Genomic DNA, 19,753 nt, shown 5'->3' on the forward strand with positions numbered 1-19,753 from the left:
CCAAACCGCTAATCACCTTCAATCCATACTTCCGTATTTTCTGCAATATCTTCCGTGGGGAACCTTATCAAACGCCTTAACTGAAATCCATATACACCCATCAACCGCTTACCCTCATCCATCTGTTTGGTCACCTCAAAAAACCAATAGGTTTGTGAGGCATGACCTACCCTTCACAAAACCGTGTTGAGTATCGCTAATCAATTTGTTCTTTTCAAGATGATTATAAACCCCATCTCTATAACCTTTTCCAACTTTTACCCACAACCGAGTAAGGCTCACAGGTCTAATTACCAGGGTTGTCTCTACTCCCCTTCTGAACAAGGGGACACTGGCTATCCTCCAGTCTTCCGGCACTATTCCGTCGACAATGACGACATAAATCAAGGACAAAGGCTCTGCAATCTCCTCTCTGGCTTCCCAGAGAACCTAGGATAATCCCATCTGGCCCAGGGTACTTATCTATTTTTACTCTTTCCAAAATTGCTAACACCTCCCCTGTGAACTCAATCCCATCTAGCCTGGTCGACTGTACCTGAGTATTCTCCTCAACAACATTGTCTTTCTCCAGTGTAAACACTGACGAAAAAATCATTTAACGCTTCCCCTGTCTCTCTGATTCCACCACAACTTTCCAACTACCTTGATTGGCCCTAATCTTACTCTAGTCATCTTTTGTTCCTGATATATCATAGAAAGCTTAGGGTTTTCCTGATCCTATCCACCAACGACTTTTCGTGTCCTCTCCTCGCTCTTCTTAGAGGCCCTTTAGGTCCTTCCTGGCTAACTTGTAACTCTCAAGTGCCCTAACTGAGCCTTCATGTCTCATCCTAACATACATCCTAACATGAATCTAATACTATCTCTAATTTCCCTTGAACGTCATGGCTACAGTCCCTTTCTACATTGGCACCAAATAGAAAAACATCTTTGAAGTTCACCTGTTCTTCTTTGAATGCCTGCCGTTGCCTGTCCACTGTCCTTCCTTTCAGCAATGTTTCCCGATCCGTCATAGTCAGCTCAGGCTCTGCCATCATAGTTACCTTTATTGAGGTTCAGGACCTGGTCTCAGAATCAGCCACCTCATTATCCACCTTCAGAAATAATTCTATCAAATTATGGTCACTCATCCCCAAGGGTTCTCTCACAACTAGATTGCCAACTAATCCTTTTCATTGCACAAGATGGCCTGTTCCTTCTTGGTTCCTCTATGTATTGGTCCAGAAACCTTCCCATATACACTCCAGGAATTCCTCCTCTATTGTACTGTGACTAATTTGTGTCACCCAGTCTATATGCAGATTAAAGTCCCCTAATCCCAGATGTTCCTTTATGACATTTAGGTTTAATATAGGTTTAAGAGTTGGTTTGCCAAGCCAGAAATAAAGAAAATCAAGTTAATCTGGAAACACTGCTGAAGGGAGCAGTAAGGAACATCTCTTTCTCACATTAAACCTGACTCCAGCAATGTGCACTTACCTGAACTTCAATTAAGCGCCCAAGATTTTAGGAAAACCAGCTACTTCAAAAGGCTGCAATGTTCAACAATCTATGCACAAGGACAAACAGATGCTAATCGTATATTTTTTAACATTCATTTGAACTCTTAACTTTTCCTACTTCTGAGATCTGGTGTATTTCATTGTGTCTTTTGTGTTTTTTTCTCAGTTTTTCGTAACTAATGAGTTTACTATTTTTTGATTCATGAAAACACGGTTTGTTTGGCTCCTTCTTAAAAAGCAATACATTTGCAAATACATTTAAGTGGGAGTCTGTTACACCTGCTCACCTGGTCATAACACAAAGCAGTTGATGTGATTTATCTGGATTTCACAAGGCCATTATACGATCCGCCAAATTGAGTTTTTAAAATGTATTCTTTCATAGGATGTGGAAATTGCTGGGAAGGCCAGCATTGTTGCCCATCCCTAATTGCCCTTGAATTGAGTGGCTTGCTTAGGCCATTCAGTAGGCAGGTAAGAGTCAACCACATTGCTGTTTGTCTGGACGTCACGTGTTGGGCCAGACCGGGTAGGCATGGCAGATTTCCTTCCCTAAAGCAGGCATTTTCAAAGTCGGGGTCGCGATTCGCGGGTGGGTCGCAGGCGGGTGTCAGGAGGGTCGCGGCGCTCCTGATTGCGCAAATTCTCGTGCAACAGCCAGCTTTCAACAATGCCGCCTGCGAACGGCCTTCAAAATGACAGCCGTGACCATATAGAAAATGCAGGCACACTGCGCATGCGTGCCCACTCATGGGGGCGTATGCGCAGAATCACTGATTTTGCGCATGCGGAACGATGAGTGGGCATGCATGCACAAGGTTCCCACATTTTTTTATATGGTTGTGGCTGTCATTTTGAAGGCCGCTAGCATTATTAAAAGCCGGCTGCTGCGGCTGTTGCATGAAAATTTGCACAATCTGGGACGCGGGAGACAATTAAAAAAATAAAATTTAATGTTATCTTCGTGCCTGAAGGGAGGCAGAGAGCAGGTCACCCCCCCCCCCCCCCCCCCCGCCCCCCGAACGTCGACGTCATGTGCTTTGGGCGTGATTGCGAATTCCTCATTTGTCAGCAGCAAACAAGTAAATGAGGACCAAGCAGGTTCACCTCTCGCATTAAAGTTAAGACAAAATGGTGGGTCGCAAATGTCGGCCAGCGTGCATCGCGACGATCGGCCCGCGTGAGTCACGAAGGTCGGCCGGCGTGGGTCCCGAAGGTTGGCTAGTTGGTAAAATGGGTCCCTGGAAAAAAATTTGAAAAATACTGCCCTAAAGGGCATTAGTGAACCAGGTGGGATTTCCCCATCACCCCATCCTGATGAATAAAGTATGGGAAGGTGAAGTTGGGCAAGTGGTAGAATACATTGCTTGCTAGTTTCAAGACAAGAAAGAAAATGTGCAAATAAAGGACACCTATTCAGAGTGGTAGAAGCTGGGAAGCACAGGATCAGTGCTGGGGCCAATGCTGTTTATGAATTATGGAGTTGGAATCAAAAACCTGATTTACAAATTTGCAGAAGACACCAAATTGGGGGGGGGATAGTCAATACTGAGGAGAACTACAACAAATAACAGAAGAGCATTAACAAACTTGCAGAGTGGGCAAACAATTGCAAATTAAATTCAACGCATTTTAATAATAATAATTTATTAGTGTCACAAGAAGGCGGACATTAACACTGCAATGAAGTTACTGTGAAAATCCCCTATCGCCACAACGCAGGCGCCTGTTCGGTTACACTGAGGGAGAATTCAGAATGTCCAATTCACCTAACAAGCACGTCTTTCGGGACTTGTGGGAGGAAACCGGAGCATCCGGAGGAAACCCATGCAGACATGGAGAATTTGCAGACACCGCACAGACAGTGACCCAAGCCAAGACTCGAACCAGGGTCCCTGGCGCTGTAAAGCGACAGTGTTGTGAGGCACTGCATTTTGGGAGGAAGAGTATGGAGATAATTAATTTGGAAGCTGCAAATCTAGGTGAGATAGAATAACAAAAGATCTTGGAATACAACACATTCCACTAAGTGTGCCACAGGTTAGCAAGGTCATTAATCAATGGCAGACCAAGCATCAAGTTTATTTCTTGAGGGATAGAATGACAAGAGGGAAGTTATGATAAATCTGTACACACCCCTGTCAGCATCAACGGGGCCGAGGTGGAGATGGTTAGCAGTTTCAAATTCCGAGGGGTACACATCTCCAAAAGTCTGTCCTGATCCACCCACGTCGATGCTACCACCAAGAAAGCACAACACACCTATATTTACTAAGGAAATTCGGCATGTCCACATTAACTCTTACCAACTTTTACAGATGCACCATAGGAAGCATCCTATCTGGCTGCATCAAAGCCTGGTATGGCAACTGCTCGGCCTAGTACCGCACGAAACTTCTGAGAGTCGTGAACACAGCCCAGTCCATCGCACAAACCTGCCTCCCGTCCATTGACTCCATCTACGCCTCACACTGCTGGGGAAAGGGGGCAGCATAATCAAAGACCCCTCCCACCCGGCTTACTCACTCTTCCAACTTCTTCCTTTGGGCAGGAGATACAAAAACTGGAGAACACACACAACAGCTTCTCCCCCGCTGTTACCAAACTCCTAAACGACCCTCATGGACTGATCTCATTAACAATACACTCCTGTATGCTTCACCCGATGCCGGTGTTTACGTAGTTACATTGTGTTCCTTGAGTTGCCCTGTTATGTATTTTCTTTTATTTCCTTTGCTTTTTATGTACTAAATGATCTATTGAGCTGCTCGCAGAACAATACATTTCACTGTACCTCAGTACACGTGACAATAATCAAAATCCAATCCAATCCTTGGTTACACTACTTAGGAAACTGTTCTGGTTGCTATGTTATGAAGAGGATATAGATGTAGTCGAGAGGGGGTAGAGGGGATTTACAAGGAAGGGCAGCATGGTGGCGCAGTGGTTAGCATTGCTGCCTCACGGCGCCGAGGTCCCAGGTTCGATCCCGGCCCTGGGTCACTGTCTGTGTGGAGTTTGCACATTCTCCCTATGTTTGCGTGGGTTTCACCCCCACAACCCAAAGATGTGCAGGGTAGGTGGATTGGCCCATGCTAAATTGCCCCTTAATTGAAAAAAATGAATTGTGTACTTTAAATTGATTTTAAAAAAATATTTACAAGGATGATACCAGAATGTGAGCATACATATCAGGAAAGGATTGACACGCTGAGTCTCTTCCCTCTCAGAAAAAAAGGCTGAGAGAAAGCCTAATGGAGGTGTTTAAAATTATAAAATTATGAAAGGCTTTGATGGAGAGGGTGTAAAGAGAAAGTTTCTTCCTGTGATAAAGCACATAACTCGATATAAGATCGTCACCAAGTAATTCAATAGGGAAATAAGCTGAAACCTCTTCACCCAAACGGTGGTAAGAATGTGGAGTGGTTGAAGCAAACAGCATAGATGTATTTAAGAGGAGCACATTTGGGAGAAGGGCATGTATGGTTACAACAATAGATTTAGATGAGAAACGATTGGAGGTGGCTCGAGTGGAACATAAACACTAACATAGAATTGTTGGAACAACTGGCCTGCGGCTGTGCCTTATATCCTACGTAATCCAATGTAGACTGATTCTGAAGCTTTAGAGATTGTGAGAAAATGTTTCTATAGTTGACTTGTAGTCCCCAAGTATACGGAGTGGGGGGTGATATAATAGAGGTATTTTAAAATGTCAAAAGGATTTACTAACGTAGATTCAGAAAAGTTATTTCCTCTGATCAGGCATCGAAGAACAAGAGGTCAAAATATATTTAGAGCTAATCGTTTCAGTAGAATCACCCACAAAAGGCAGTGGATCCTAGGTCAATCAACAGAAACTATGAAAACAACTGAGAGAGATAATTCTGTGAGCGGATCGTCATGCAAACCTTTTTTCCCATTGTGGAAGTGGTGGCATAATTCCCAGGCTGATTATCAGCCCTTCGAACATCATCATGAACACTCCTTATGTGGCCAACAAGTCCTGGTGTGGAACTTGAATCTGGTGCGTCTATCTCAAGAATGGGGCTGCTGCCCCCTAAATGCAATATAAGACCTCCACAGTAAAGGTATTAAGACATATGGACTAAAGGCAGGAGAATGGAGTTGAGATGAAAATCGGCAATGAACAAATTGAATTGCAGAGCAAGCTCGAGGAGATGAATGACCTCTTGTCCCTAATCTATTGATTTGGAGTGAGGGTGAAACTAATTGATTCAAGTTTACAATCTACAGTCTTGTACATACATAGAGTACATAGAACATACAGTGCAGAAGGAGGCCATTCGGCCCATCGGGTCTGCACCGACCCACTTAAGCCCTCACGTGTGGATGTTCAGGAGAAAGAAACTTTCTTGTTACTATCCTGCAACATGTCAGCTTATTACCGAGAAGAGAAATACTAACCTTGCCCCAGCAAATGTACTGTCTAAGTTAAGAAAATTGTGAATGCTGCTGTCAGATTTCACACTCAGGACTTTTGCAGGGTTTAGGCATCACAGGGCATAACTCATTAAAGGTGCATAATTAGTGTTAAAAAGACTGTTGCAAAAGTGAATAGGGTATTAAAGCTGTATTGCTTAAACAATTAAGTCATAAAATTAGATGTGCAATAATTTCCTTGCACAAAGACTTTGGTCTGGCCACATCTAGAATACCACGTTCTGATTTATTCCTTTCCCATGATGAGGGATATCAATGCCATGGAAAAGGTTTAAGGCACCACTCAATGAAATACATAATTTAAGGGCTCTTGGTTAATAGAGCAGGGTTAGAAAGTTGGAAATTTTTACACTAAAAATGCAGACTTGGAGGAAATATGATTGAAGTATTTGAAACAATGAAGGGATTAGGTGCTGCCCACATAGTATATTTGTGTTAATAAGGGAAAAGTAGAGCTAATGGGGTATCAGTATGAATTACTGAGCTTAGAACTAGGTTAGATGCTAAGAGCGGTTTGCAAAGCCATGAAAAAGTTTCTTCCTGTCCTTTAATGTATGTTCATACATTCTTGTTTTTTTGGCCCAGCTTGGGCCTAAAATTACTGACGGCCACTTACTTAAATGATCTGCTTATCATTCATCGCTTCAAAATCTGGTTTAACTGCATTTGTTTCTTGTTTGCAGAACCTTACCATTTGACGTGTTTGTGAAGCGTGCAGCAGAGACGGCACATGTAGAATATTTCATATCAGAGGTATTAATTCAACCTTTCTTAAACCTGGCACTAAAATGAACGGCTGTTATTGTTTTCTGCAGTTGGGAAGATATACCTTGCTCTTTGCTTCAAATAACAAGGTTGGGTCTGGCAGCATCAGATTGGTGGGTTAAAATCAACTGTAAAGTGCTGCCAATTAATGAGGAATAAAAATCCACGTAAATTAATTTTTTTTTTTTTTTTTAAATAATTTTTATTGAAAAGAGTTTTTCCATACAAACATTTACCCCTACTAATTTTTAAATTATTTACAACACAATCCCTCTAGGCAAATATCCCTCCCTCGCCCGCCCTCTCGCGCGCAACCAGTCCTCCCCCCCCCCCCCCCCCCCCCCCAAGCAACAACTTAACAAACAAGGCAGCCTACAGTTTCAGGACAGGAGCAGCGAGCAGACTTGCCCGCGTTACAGTCGTGCATGTCCCCCCACGACCATTGCTGCCCCCCCCCTCCCCTCCCCCCCCCCCCCCCCCCCCCCCCGGGTTGCTGCTGCCACGACCCCGAACGCCTATCTCTGATCTAAAAAGTCAAGGAAAGGTTGCCACCGCCTGGAGAATCCCTGTACCGACCCTCTCAGGGCAAATTTGATCCTTTCTAGCTGAATATAGCTAGCCATATCGTTAATCCAAGTTTCAACTCGCGTCCTTCCATTGAATTAATATCCTTAGTCAAGCCACTAGGGACGCAAAGGCCAGTATTCCGGCCTCCCTAGCCTCCTGTACCCCCGGTTCTACCCCGACCCCAAAGATCGCAAGCCCCCATCCTGGTTTGACCCTGGACCCCACCACCTTCGACACCGTCCTTGCCACCCCCTTCCAGAACCCTTCCAGCACCGGACATGCCCAGAACATATGCACATGGTTCGCGGGGCTTCCCAGACATCTGACACACCTGTCCTCACTCCCAAAGAACCGGCTCATCCTTGTCCCCGTCATGTGAGCTCTATGCAGCACCTTAAATTGAATGAGGCTCAGCCTCGCACACGAGGAGGAAGAATTGACCTTCTCCAGTGCATCCGCCCACGTCCCGTCTTCTATCTGCTCTCCCAGCTCCCCTTCCCACTTGGCTTTCAGCTCCTCTCCTGATGCTTCTTCCGCCTCCTGCATTATCTTGTAGATGTCTGATATCTTCCCCCCTCCGACCCAGACCCCCGAGAGCACCCTATCACTCGCCCCCTTACTGGGGAGCAGGGGGAACCCCTCCACCTGCCGCCTAGCAAATGCCTTCACTTGTAAATATCTGAACATGTTTCCCGGGGGGAGCTCAAACTTCTCCTCCAGCCCTCCCAGGCTCGCAAACCTCCCCTCTATAAATAGGTCCTTGTAAATTAATTTCTGACTACAGCAGTTTATACACTCCTTGGAGAACCAGTAATTATTTCATGCAACCATACAGTTTGGCAATGGACTTAACTAGTTAAATGTGCAAAAATATTTTTTGAAGACATGAACAAAAGGGAAAACAACATCATAGAATCCCCATAGTGCAGAAGGAGGCCATTTGGCTCATTAATTCTGCGCCAACCCTCCGCAAGAGCACCCGACCTAGGCCCACTCCACCGCCCTATCCCCATAACCCTGTAACCCCATCTAACCTTTGAATGAATGAAATGAAATGAAAATCGCTTATTGTTACTGTGAAAAGCCTCTAGGCGCCACATTCCGGCGCCTGTCCGGGGAGGCTGGTACGGGAATCGAACCGTGCTGCTGGCCTGCTTGGTCTGCTTTAAAAGCCAGTGATTTAGCTCAGTGAGCTAAACCAGCCCCAGCTAGCTAAACCAGCCCCAGCTTGGACACTAAGGGGCAATTTAGCATGGCTAATCCACCTAACCTGCACATCTTTGGACTGTGGGAGGAAACCGGAGCACCCAGAGGAAACCCATGGAGACACCGGGAGAACGTGCAAGCTCCACACAGACAGCCACCCAAAATCGGAATTCAAACAGGGTCCCTGGCGCTGTGAGGCAGCAATGCTAACCACCATGCCACCCGAACAGGAAATTACATCAACAAGGATTTGGACAACATGGAGCAGCCAAGGTGCACAATCCAACCCCTTCCAGCCCATTCCCTGCCCTACAATGTTCAATTGCCGCCCTTTTGCTTTACTAATAAAAAATGGGTGGATGACAGTGGAAAATCACCCTGAGAGTCTATGAGTATGGTAGTGACAAGAGTAAAGATGTCAGAATCTTATCCTATTGATGTTTTAGAAAGTGGTTTTCTCTGAAACAGGGGGCACCTCATGCTTACTTTAACACTAGAGCAAACTTGAGGACGAACCCACCCAGTCAATTGAAAGAAGCAATTAATAAACAACATATATTTGTAACTGAATCACAGTCGGCAGAGGCATCAGTCCAAAAAATCCCAGAGGAAATGGATATGTCGAAGAAGTAGAGAAAAACGAACAAAAAATATATAATTTTTGCAATAAAATCATAGACGGGAATGTAGTATTAACTGTCACTTTAGGAAAACAACAATGATATTATATGAACTCAGGAGGTAGGCATATCTGCTGTAATATGGACTGGGTGAAGAACAACCTCATATTTACTAATTGCATATGCAGTTTATAGTTTTAAATCTGTGCTTCACTAATATGCTGCTTAATATGTCTTCTTGGAGTTCTTTATTGAAATATATTTATTTAAAGAAACATAAATTTGGCTGATGCTTCATCTACACTGGAGGCTTTTATGGTCAAAATTGCGATCTACGCTGTCTTCAAATTTTTCCCTGTTGCTACGTCATCTCCTGAAAATTCATGCTGTGATATGAATGGTGCCGGGAATGAGGGAAGAAGCCATCTTAGCTAGATAGTGAATATTAATTGGCAAATCAACTCTGCTGGCCCATTAAAACCAAACCCAAACAGACGTTGGGATTTTTCGGCTCCGTCGTGGCAAGGCGTGCCCAGGGAGACCTGGCAGCCCAACCAAAACTCCACTTACTTCCAGCAGGACTGGACGATCCCAGCAGCAAGGGGGGCTGGAATATCCCACCCAGGGATCTACATAAGTGCCCTCTCTGCGGTACACAGAAACAGCCACGTTTTCTGATTGTTTTTCCTGCCCAACCCAAAAAGATAAATCCAGAAACCGAGGGTGAGATTTGTTTGGATGCACTAGGGATTTTGGCCTACATGATTTAACACCCTACCATGTGGTAGAGTTGTCTTCTGAGCCACAGGAGGACTGTTAACATCTAAAATTGAAAAATGTCAGAACTGAAAAGTAAACTCAGTTATGAAGTGACCTTTGCCAATGATTGTATGAGAAAATTATTTAAGTCCCAGAACTTGATCAAAATAATTTATAAACGAGTTGAGAAGCAATCAATTTGGCTAGCTTTTCAACATAAGTGTCGCAGAGAGAATAATTGCCTGTCTCTTGTCTTCAAGGAGTTTTATGACCTATGTGAACATTTGTATAATGGTGATTATCTGCATAACACATTTTGATTTAATGCTTCATTAGACGTGGGTAAAGTTAGAACAAATTTAGTTTAATGTCTTCAGGGATTTGTTTTACACCCATTTGCTCTGTACATAAGCCTATGTATTTCCAAATGTTTCTGTGAGAACTCCACAGGAAGGAGTCAGCGAAAGGGCAAGACTATGGAGGATTTTATCACAAACTTTTAAATAACATTGAATGTATGAAACTTTAATGACTCCTGTAACTTGCGCAGGTTTATGAGCTAAGTGCCCTTATGACTAATGTGATGATTGTTTTGTCTTCAGGATGAAAAGTATTACTTACGGTCACTAGGAGTAGACTCACGGAAGGTGAGTGAATAAGCTGTCAACTGTCTGACAACCTGCAGCTCCGAAAATACTACCCTTGCATTTTTTTGTAGTTTTCTCTCCTCCCCTCATGAAGCCACTGACATTTTGGGTTTCATTCAATGGGCACTGGAATGTTTCCATAATTATCTTGCACAAGTGCTCATGCTGGCAACCCAGACATTCAGTGCTTGGGGGTTGTTTGATTATAAAGAGGGTCACACTAGGGTCTGATCTTGCTGAACTTTCAGCCATGCACAATGTCACTGGATAGTGGATAGTGAGCAGTGCTGACTTTTCTCACTCTGGGAATGCATGTGGAACCTGTACCGCCACTCAGCTGTGAGCTGTTTACTGCACAGGTCGGGGATTGCAGCTGTGATCTTCTGAGTCTGCTTATTCAATGAATCGGCAGGGCAACTTTTGCGAGAGCATCTTAACTGGAACAACTGCTGCCCTTCAGAGATTACTTATACGGTTCAGTTTTGACCACTTGCTGTTAAATAGGCTTGTGTTGCAGTTGATAATAAATGTTTGTTACAGCCTCATGCACTCGCGGATAATTAGCATTTCTTTGAAACAAGATCAAATGTAGTAATTAGACCATACGAGTAGTAAGCTCTCAAATGTCACAGGTAATTAATCTGCTGCTATTAAAAGATGCATGAACACAAAGGAAATATAGAAAAATGGACTTCAGGTTTCGTGATTAGTATTATTAATAATAGACTTCTCAATAGGGAACATTTCAAAGCAGTGGTTACATCACACATTCTATTTTATTGCAAAGGTTCAGATATGATATTTATATGCAGAAAATTTGCAATGGTTAAAATATTGAATTTTTTTTTTTTTAATAATTTTTATTGGAATTTTTTACAGAAAATATAAAAATATAACAACAAAAAGTATAGCAAAAAGCAGTAATATGCAACTAACAGCCCCATAACACCCACAATTCCCCCCATACCGTAACATCACATGTATCACACTCCCCCCACACCCCCCCCAAAAAAGAGAACTTAACCATAAATTAAAATTAGATAAATCAAATTTAAATAAAATAAGCCAACATAATCAACGTTTCCCCCCCCCCCCCCCCCCCCCCCCCCCCCCCGGGTTGCTGCTGCTACTGTCCCAGTACCCTATCGTTGAGCCAGAAAGTCGAGGAAAGGTTGCCACCGTTTAAAGAACCCTTGCACCGATCCTCTCAGGGCGAATTTAACCTTCTCAAGCTTAATGAAGCCCGCCATGTCATTGATCCAGGTCTCCACGCTTGGGGGCCTCGCGTCCTTCCACTGTAGCAAAATCCTTCGCCGGGCTACTAGGGACGCAAAGGCCAGCACACCAGCCTCTTTCGCCTCCTGTGTTGTATTTTATATTTTCCCCGCGTCTTGACTGTGATAGAGAAATTCAAACAGCATTCATTAGATAAGCAAAACTGAACTTTATTCACTAATTAGAACTGCTAGCAGAATATGGCTGATACTTGGAGTCGGAAAGCAGTCAATTACAAACTACGGAGTCCGTCCCAAGTCTGCGATAGTACAGAAAAGAAGGCGATTCTTATACATTATAGGATCAAGATAACATGAATACAGCTTGGTCAGGAATTTGATCGAAAGTAAAACATAAGTAATAATCGTTACAATGGCGTCACCTTGCGGACCTTTAGGGGACTTGAGTTTCATATCATTATCTTGTCTTTGTTTTAAGAACTGGACAAACTTGTTTACATACAGGCAGAGAGTTTTTTAGCTTATCGTATATATTTAGACTCCTCTGGTCTCATGACGAACGCGTCTTATCTGAGTGTTAGAGTCAGCCAGTTCTTGGTTGACCTCGGCTGTTTGTATCTGTGTCTTAGGTTTAAATTCAATTGTACCAAGAAGACTTGACTAGTTTTCCCATCATGCCATTATTTGCTTCACACAATACCACACCTGCACTATTGAATTTTATTTTAATTACTAACTTGTAAAATTATAATTAAGAAACTTTAGGAATTATAAAGCGTCCAGTAGCTGGAAATAAAAGTTTGTATGAGGGTCAATAATGAAATTTAATGAACTGAAATGTGTATTTTGTGAAAAAAGAATATCTTAACTTTGACCTAAGGTGTGAGTTTCATTCCATAGTATGTCTATCTGAAACATAAGTTAGTGTGACCTGACTGACAATTTAATAAAATAGACATGAGTAAACTTTACCTCTATTTATCAAAACCAAAAAAATAAATAATGTGAGTGCAGCAAGTGTAATTGCTCCAAAATGCTTAGGTTGAGGAAAGGTGTAGGTTTTGATGTCTGTCTTTGTGGGCCAGGAATTTGAGACATATCCACCTCTTCCTCTCAAAAGCACCACATTATACAGCCCAACACCAATAATTTGTTTTTATATATAGCACCTTCAACATAATAAAATGGCCCAAGCCATTTCATGGGAATTATATGACTCCGAGCCATAGTCGGAAATATTAGAGTAGATTTCCAAAAGCTTGGTCAAAGAGGTAGATTTTACAGAGTATCTTAAAGGAGGAGAAGTGGTTTAGGGAGGAAATTGCAGAGTTTAGGCCCTAGACAGCTCAACGCACAGCAACCAGTAGGTCAAAGTCATAGGAGCGCAGATATTTAAAAAATAAAAAAATCTTTATTGTCACAAGTAGACTTACATTAACACTACAATGATGATACTGTGAAAAGTCCCTAGTTGCCACATTCCGGCGCCTGTTCGGGTACACCGAGGGAGAATTCAGAATGTCCAAATTACCTAACGGCACGTCTTTTGGGACTTGTGGGAGGAAACCGGAGCATCCAGAGGAAACCCACACAGACATGGAGAGAACGTGCAGACTCCACACAGACAGTAACCCAAGCCGGGAACCGAACCTGGGACTCTGGAGCTGTGAAGCAATAGTGCTACCCCTGGAGGTTTTGGGGTTTGGAGCAGATTACATAGGTAGCGAGTTTAAAGGCTATGGAAGGATTTGAAAACCTGGATGTTAATTTTAGATTGAGGTGTTGCTTAACCGGGAGCCAGTGTAGATCAGTGAGCATGGGTGAAGGATGAGTGTAATTTACTATGAGACAGGACATAGGCTGTGGACATATGGATGATATCAAGTTTACAGAAGGTAGAATGTGTGAGGCCCTTGCCAAGAGTGCTTTAGAATAAGGAAGCATAGAGGCAACAAAGGCCTGAATGGGAAGTTGAGACAGGGGCAGAATCAGGCAATCTTACAGAGATGGATGTAGGCCTTACTCGTGGGCCTTGGTGATGTTGAGAATATGTGGTTGGAAGCTCATCTCTATGCCTGATATGACATCAAGCTTTCAGCAGTCAGGTTCAGCCTCAGATGTTTGTCAGGGTGAGCGGTAAAGTCAGCAGCTGTCAGGCTTACTGCTGTGTCCTTGTCTCATGCAGCATTATGGAAATTAGCTAACTTTAGGGCTTCTGGTCACCCATCCACACTTTTGCCTCTGCACCAGGCGTCCAGGAATTTCCAATCTATGGTCCAGCTGATTTGAGGGCCTGAGCCATTGAGGTGACATTGCCACTATCTAAAAATGAATCTTCTGTAACGCCCTCCCCCCCCCCCCCCACCCCAATCCTTTCATAAGTCCCATGTGCTTAACATGACTTATTTTTTTATAAGTACGGAGCCCTTTTGATGGAGATTGACTTTTTAATATTTAACTGCTTTCCTTAATTTCTGTGAAAAACATTTGCTTTGTGTGCACAGCATGTACAGAGTATCACACAGGCCCTTAAATTACTTGTCATTCCAAAGTGGGTTTTACCAAAAATGAAGGTATATGTTTATGCTGCTGTCTATTAACAAGTAACTGCTGGTTTGTGCAACTATCTTACACATTTTTATGGGGAATGTAATATTAGGGAAAACGTTACTGTAGAAAGTAATATTTCAGCAAGGAAAGAAGTAGATGACCTCTTTCTTGCACATTTTCTCAATGAATATTTTGTTGCTATGTTTAAAAACTTTTACTGGTCTATTAAAATGTATTATTTGTAATAAAACCAGAGATTTCAAACAGACCGACATAAATGTTGTGACTGAGATCACAACACAGTAAATCCTGAAATCGTGCAGCCTGAAGATAGAGTGGCCTGGAATTTTCTGGAAAGTTCCACTATAAATTAGGACTTGAGTGTGGAATTTTGCTGCTATTTTTTCAAGGAGATTCACATGCAACTGATTTGCTGTGTTTTTCAACTGAATTATTGTTAGGTATGAATTTTCTTGATTGTTTGTTGTACTCCACAGATACGCAAGATAAAATCTGTTGTCACTCGTGAAACAAATGAGTTTCCTGGATTTACGTCACGATCCCTAAACTCTAGATGCAGAGCAGCCTAATATCAGCAGAACAGACTTCTCAAGTTTGAGTGTGGTTCACTTTGCAATTTATAAAAAAAGACTGCCTTTTACTGAGAGCTGCACTATACTTAATCAAATGGCTGTGTCAGTCTCCTTGAAACTAATGTTTTTCAGACTCCCTGCACCCCCCCCCCCCCTGTGTTCAGAAGGGATAAGTAGCTGGAATGGCCTTTCTAATGAATATGTAACATTATACATAATAATTAGAAGAGGAGGAGCAGCACAGGCAAAATGCTTTAAGAGTCAGGCAGAATGGCAGGAGACAACAGACATCTCCCTATTATCCCTATTGATGGGGTTTTATTATTTTTCTTTTATGCTAATTTTTATGGTCTGGCATTAGCATATGTGCTCTGTTGACACAAGCTGTTAAATGTTTGTGAGGTAACATTGCTCATTATAATTTCTCCTCCTTCAATTTGGATGAATTTTATTTGACTCTTTCAGCTTAAATACAGAATTGGCATATTACAGTAATCTTTGTCAGAGTTGGATTAAGAATTCTTGCAACCACAGAGTCAAGAACATTCAGGGCTCTTCCGTACCAGCTCCTTTGATCCATTAAAACACAGATTTGCAGTAAAATGCATGAAGGTATAGGCCCTTCGAAACTTTACATTCTTCAATAATGAAGCATTTAACAGCTTATGTTGGAAATTCTGGCACTGGTTCCTGTTAATGCAGAAACCAGTGCAAATTTCCATGTAAGTGCAATCTATGAAAGTCTACATTATACTTTTCATTATGTAACTTTGCAGGTGAGCAAACCGCCTTTTCAGAAAAAAATTTGACAAATGCTTTTGCTCAATAACATGAATGTGTGTGTGTACATGAAATGTAAAATTATGACACTTTAATCTCTTGACAACGAGACAGAATCAGATCATGAACGTGATCCAATGTGAGAAATTAATTTCTCCGGATACAGCAGATCGGTGAAGTTTCCACCAGCAACAGTAATCTTTTGATCTTTGCATTTCTTTTTTAAGTATTCTTGTTAAAATATTACAAAATGCATAATATTTTAATTGATATCCATTAATTAAACTAAATAAAACACCACATGCATTAATAGATACAATAATATAAGAGTCTGGCTGAGACAGTATTCTGGTTGTAAATCATATCTTGTACAAACATCAGGGCAGCTTAACACAAGGAACATTTGTTCCAGCAATCCCCTGATAGAGACCCCGTGGAACGATTTTTCACTTGGCGATGATATGTGATATGAGATGTTTTATTATTGAAGAACGTAAACTTTCTAAGGGCCTATACCTTCATGTATTTTACTGCAAATCTGTGTTTTAATGGATCAAAGGAGCTGGTACGGAAGAGCCCTGAATGTTCTTGACTCTGTGGTTGCAAGAATTCTTAATCCAACTCTGACAAAGATTACTGTCATATGCCAATTCTGTATTTAAGCTAAAAGAGTCAAATAAAATTCATCCAAATTGAAGGAGGAGAAATTATAATAAGCAATGTTACCTCACAAACATTTAACAGCTTGTGTCAAATTGCCCTCTTTACTGACCTACATTGATTCCAGATCAAGCGAAGATTTGATTATAAAATTCTCACCCTTGCTTTGAAATCTCTCCATGAGAGAGATAGGGCAGCACGGTAGCATAAATGGATAGCACTGTGGCTTCACAGCGCCAGAGTCCTAGGTTCAATTCCCCGCTGGGTCACTGTCTGTGCATAGTCTGCACGTTCTCCCCGTGTCTGCGTGGGTTTCCTCCAGGTGTTCCGGTTTCCTCCCACAGTCCAAAGATGTGCAGGTTAGGTGGATTGGCCATGATAAATTGCCCTTAGTGACCAAAAAGTTTAGGAGGGGTTATTGGGTTACGGGGATAGGGTGGAAGTGAGGGCTTAAGTGGGTTGGTGCAGACTCGATGGGCCGAATGGCCTCCTTCTGCACTGTTATGTTCTATGTTCCATGATCTCGCCTTTCTCTATCTCTGTAATATCCTCCAGCCCCATGGCCCTCAGATGTCTGCACTCCTGTCATTCTGGCATCCTGCGCATTACCAATCATAATTGCTGCGTCATTAGTCGCTGTGCCTTCAGTTGCCTCGACTCTAAGCTTTGGAATACTTTTGCTACACATCTCTACCTCATAATGCTCCTTGTTGCGGGCAGCAGACCAGATCCCAAAAATGGCTAAGACACTGGACCAGAACCTCAATGTTTTATTATTTTGTAAGACTATGCAGAACTACCAATTCTACTGGGGCTGTTTAGCTCAGGGCTAAATCGCTGGCTTTGAAAGCAGGCCAGCAGCACGGTTCAATTCCCGTAACAGCCTCCCCGAACAGGCGCCGGAATGTGGCGACTAGGGGCTTTTCACAGTAACTTAATTGAAGCCTACTCGTGACAATAAGCGATTTTCATTTCAATTCAGTCCAGGAGTGATTGCATGAGAAATAGGGCTTGGTTATTTTTATAAACAAAATTTTTTTCCAACAGCAGGGGAAAAAAAACATATTTAAACTTCAAACCTAACAAGAACAGCTTACATTTATCTCTTAGCCCGAACACATGATTTCCCATTCAACAACACGTAAAATGAACATATAGCTCTCAACTCCACTTATAAAGGAAGCCAAAAATGATACTTGCATTTACAGAATGTAGTCCTAATTTAATAATAATCTTTCTTGGCACAAGTAGGCTTACATTGCAGTGAAGTTACTGTGAAAAACCCCTAGTCACCACATTCTGGGGCCTGTTCGAGTACACAGAGGGAAAATGCAGAATGTTCAATTCACCGAACAACATGTCTTTCGGGACTTTTGTGAGGAAACCGGAGCACCTGGAGGAAACCCACTTAGACATAGGGAGATCATGGAGACTTCGCACAGACAGTGACCCAAGCCGGGAATTGAACCTGGGACCCTGGCGCTGTGAAACAACAGTGCTAACCACTGTGCAACCATGCTGCCCGTTCCTGCTGTTAGTGAAGCTCCTTCAGACCCTTTCTGAAAGCCGTCACTGTGGCAGTTTCTTCATATCCTCTCTGAATCGCTCTCCAAATCCTTCTGCCACCACCTCTTCCAACAGGATTCTTTTATCTCTCTAAGCTCCATCCAGCCCCCTCAAGCATGTTTCTGTGCAGGTGTGTCCAGACTTGAACTCATCATTGCAATCTGGACTTTTGACTATCCACTCCCTTTTACACAAAAGAACAGGGCCATGCTATGAATATGCAACTAATCTCAAATTTACGGACAAAAGAGGCCATCAGACTCTGAAATGGACTAATGGCTGGTCAGTCCAGTGGGTCCTGGAGATCAATGGATCTTGAGTGAATCACCCCGGCTGAACAGGAATATCCTTTTTATTCCCATAATTGAGTTTAAGTCTGAATGGGACAATGTAACTCAGGTCAGGTGTGGGTGTGTACCTCTGACCCTGTGCTCGCAGTTTTACCCTCTGGCTGTTAACTCCGAAATTTGCCACTAAATCTTTGATCCAATTCCCTAACATCTCCCCATTGTCAAAGTACTAGATAAATATAAGTTGTTGTTTTGTCAGCAGTTTTAAAGCTTGTGCTCAATCAATCTTTGTAATTTATGGAGGTGTTAAAAGCTCAGTTAAAGTTTTCCCACAACTGTTAACATATTCATGGAATCATAGAATTTACAGTGCAAAACAAATGGATTAATATTGCTGTGAAAATAACAGAAGAATTTATCAAGTGTTGAGCAGATAACTGGCAACAGAGATTTTTATCCTTTTATATAGAACAGTTGATTTTTAATCCTTAATGTTTACTCTGCACTTGTAAGACAGTTTAAATCTGCGGTATAAATGAGCAAATTCGGACGCTCTCACTATCATGTCTTAACGAATGCTGCTTTTTTTCCTAAGCTAATTATATTTCTGTTTGTTTGTGTATCAAAGCAATAGTTGACAACATCTTTCTTTGCTGATTGAAAAACAGGATATTGCGGATATCAGAAAACAATTCCCAACTCTGGCTGAGGACATCAACATCCCAGAGTTTTTTGGGAAGGATCAGTTTTTCTCCAGTGTGTTTCGAATCAGCTCACCAGGCCTGCAGCTCTGGACTCATTATGATGTAAGTAGCATGACTAATGTACATAATATGGCTAATACTTGACTTGTTTTTTTCATGGTTTGCATGTTGATGCAATAGATATTAATGTGTTAATGCAATGAATCTGTTGATGTTGTAGGTACTGGTATGGACATGTTGGACAGGCCCTAGGTTGAGGTGTTTCCGTGGTTGAAGCCATGGGGTGACATAGCTAAATAATACTCAAAAAATACAAGCCAGTTCTCCTGGTATCTAACGTTTCTCCTCTCAATTAACATCACTAAAACACCTCTGTGTGGAATGGATATTTAAATTAAATGTTCACTTTAGCCTTGAATGATTTAGCTGGTTTAGCTCATCAGGCTAAATCGCTGGCTTTTCAAGCAGGCCAGCAGCACGGTTCAATTCCCGTACCAGCCTCCCCGGACAGGCACCGGAATGTGGCGACTAGGGACTTTTCTCAGTAACTTCATTGAAGCCTACTCGTGACAATAAGCGATTTTCATTTCATTTCATTTCATATACATTATTCAGCCTGGTTAAAATATTGACCATCACACATGCGTGGAAATTGTTAAAGAAAGAACTTGCATTTTATCTATGCGTTTAAGACGTGGATGTCTCAAAGCACTTCATATCCAATGTATTTCTGTAATGTAGTCAAAAGCAAGAACCAGTCTGCACACAATTAAGATCCCATGGACAGCAATGAGATAAATTACCACGCCGATGCTCAAAGTGGGACCAGTGGACACCTTGGTAGG

The 19,753-nt window shown here is 42.3% G+C and overlaps 1 protein-coding gene across 2 annotated transcripts in view; it reads left to right on the plus strand.

The window, feature by feature from the left end:
- Positions 1-19,753, plus strand: part of tyw5 (tRNA-yW synthesizing protein 5) — a 79,658-nt gene that overhangs the window by 36,918 nt on the left and 22,987 nt on the right. For both annotated transcript variants that reach the window (XM_038789047.1, XM_038789048.1), the window contains exons 3-5: positions 6,650-6,719; positions 10,486-10,530; positions 18,873-19,010. In XM_038789047.1, the coding sequence (XP_038644975.1) occupies positions 6,650-6,719; positions 10,486-10,530; positions 18,873-19,010 (253 nt within the window). The remainder of the gene's footprint in view (positions 1-6,649; positions 6,720-10,485; positions 10,531-18,872; positions 19,011-19,753) is intronic.

This window comes from Scyliorhinus canicula, chromosome 2 (assembly GCF_902713615.1).
Source record: "Scyliorhinus canicula chromosome 2, sScyCan1.1, whole genome shotgun sequence".
NCBI classification, from domain to species: Eukaryota; Metazoa; Chordata; class Chondrichthyes; order Carcharhiniformes; family Scyliorhinidae; genus Scyliorhinus; species Scyliorhinus canicula.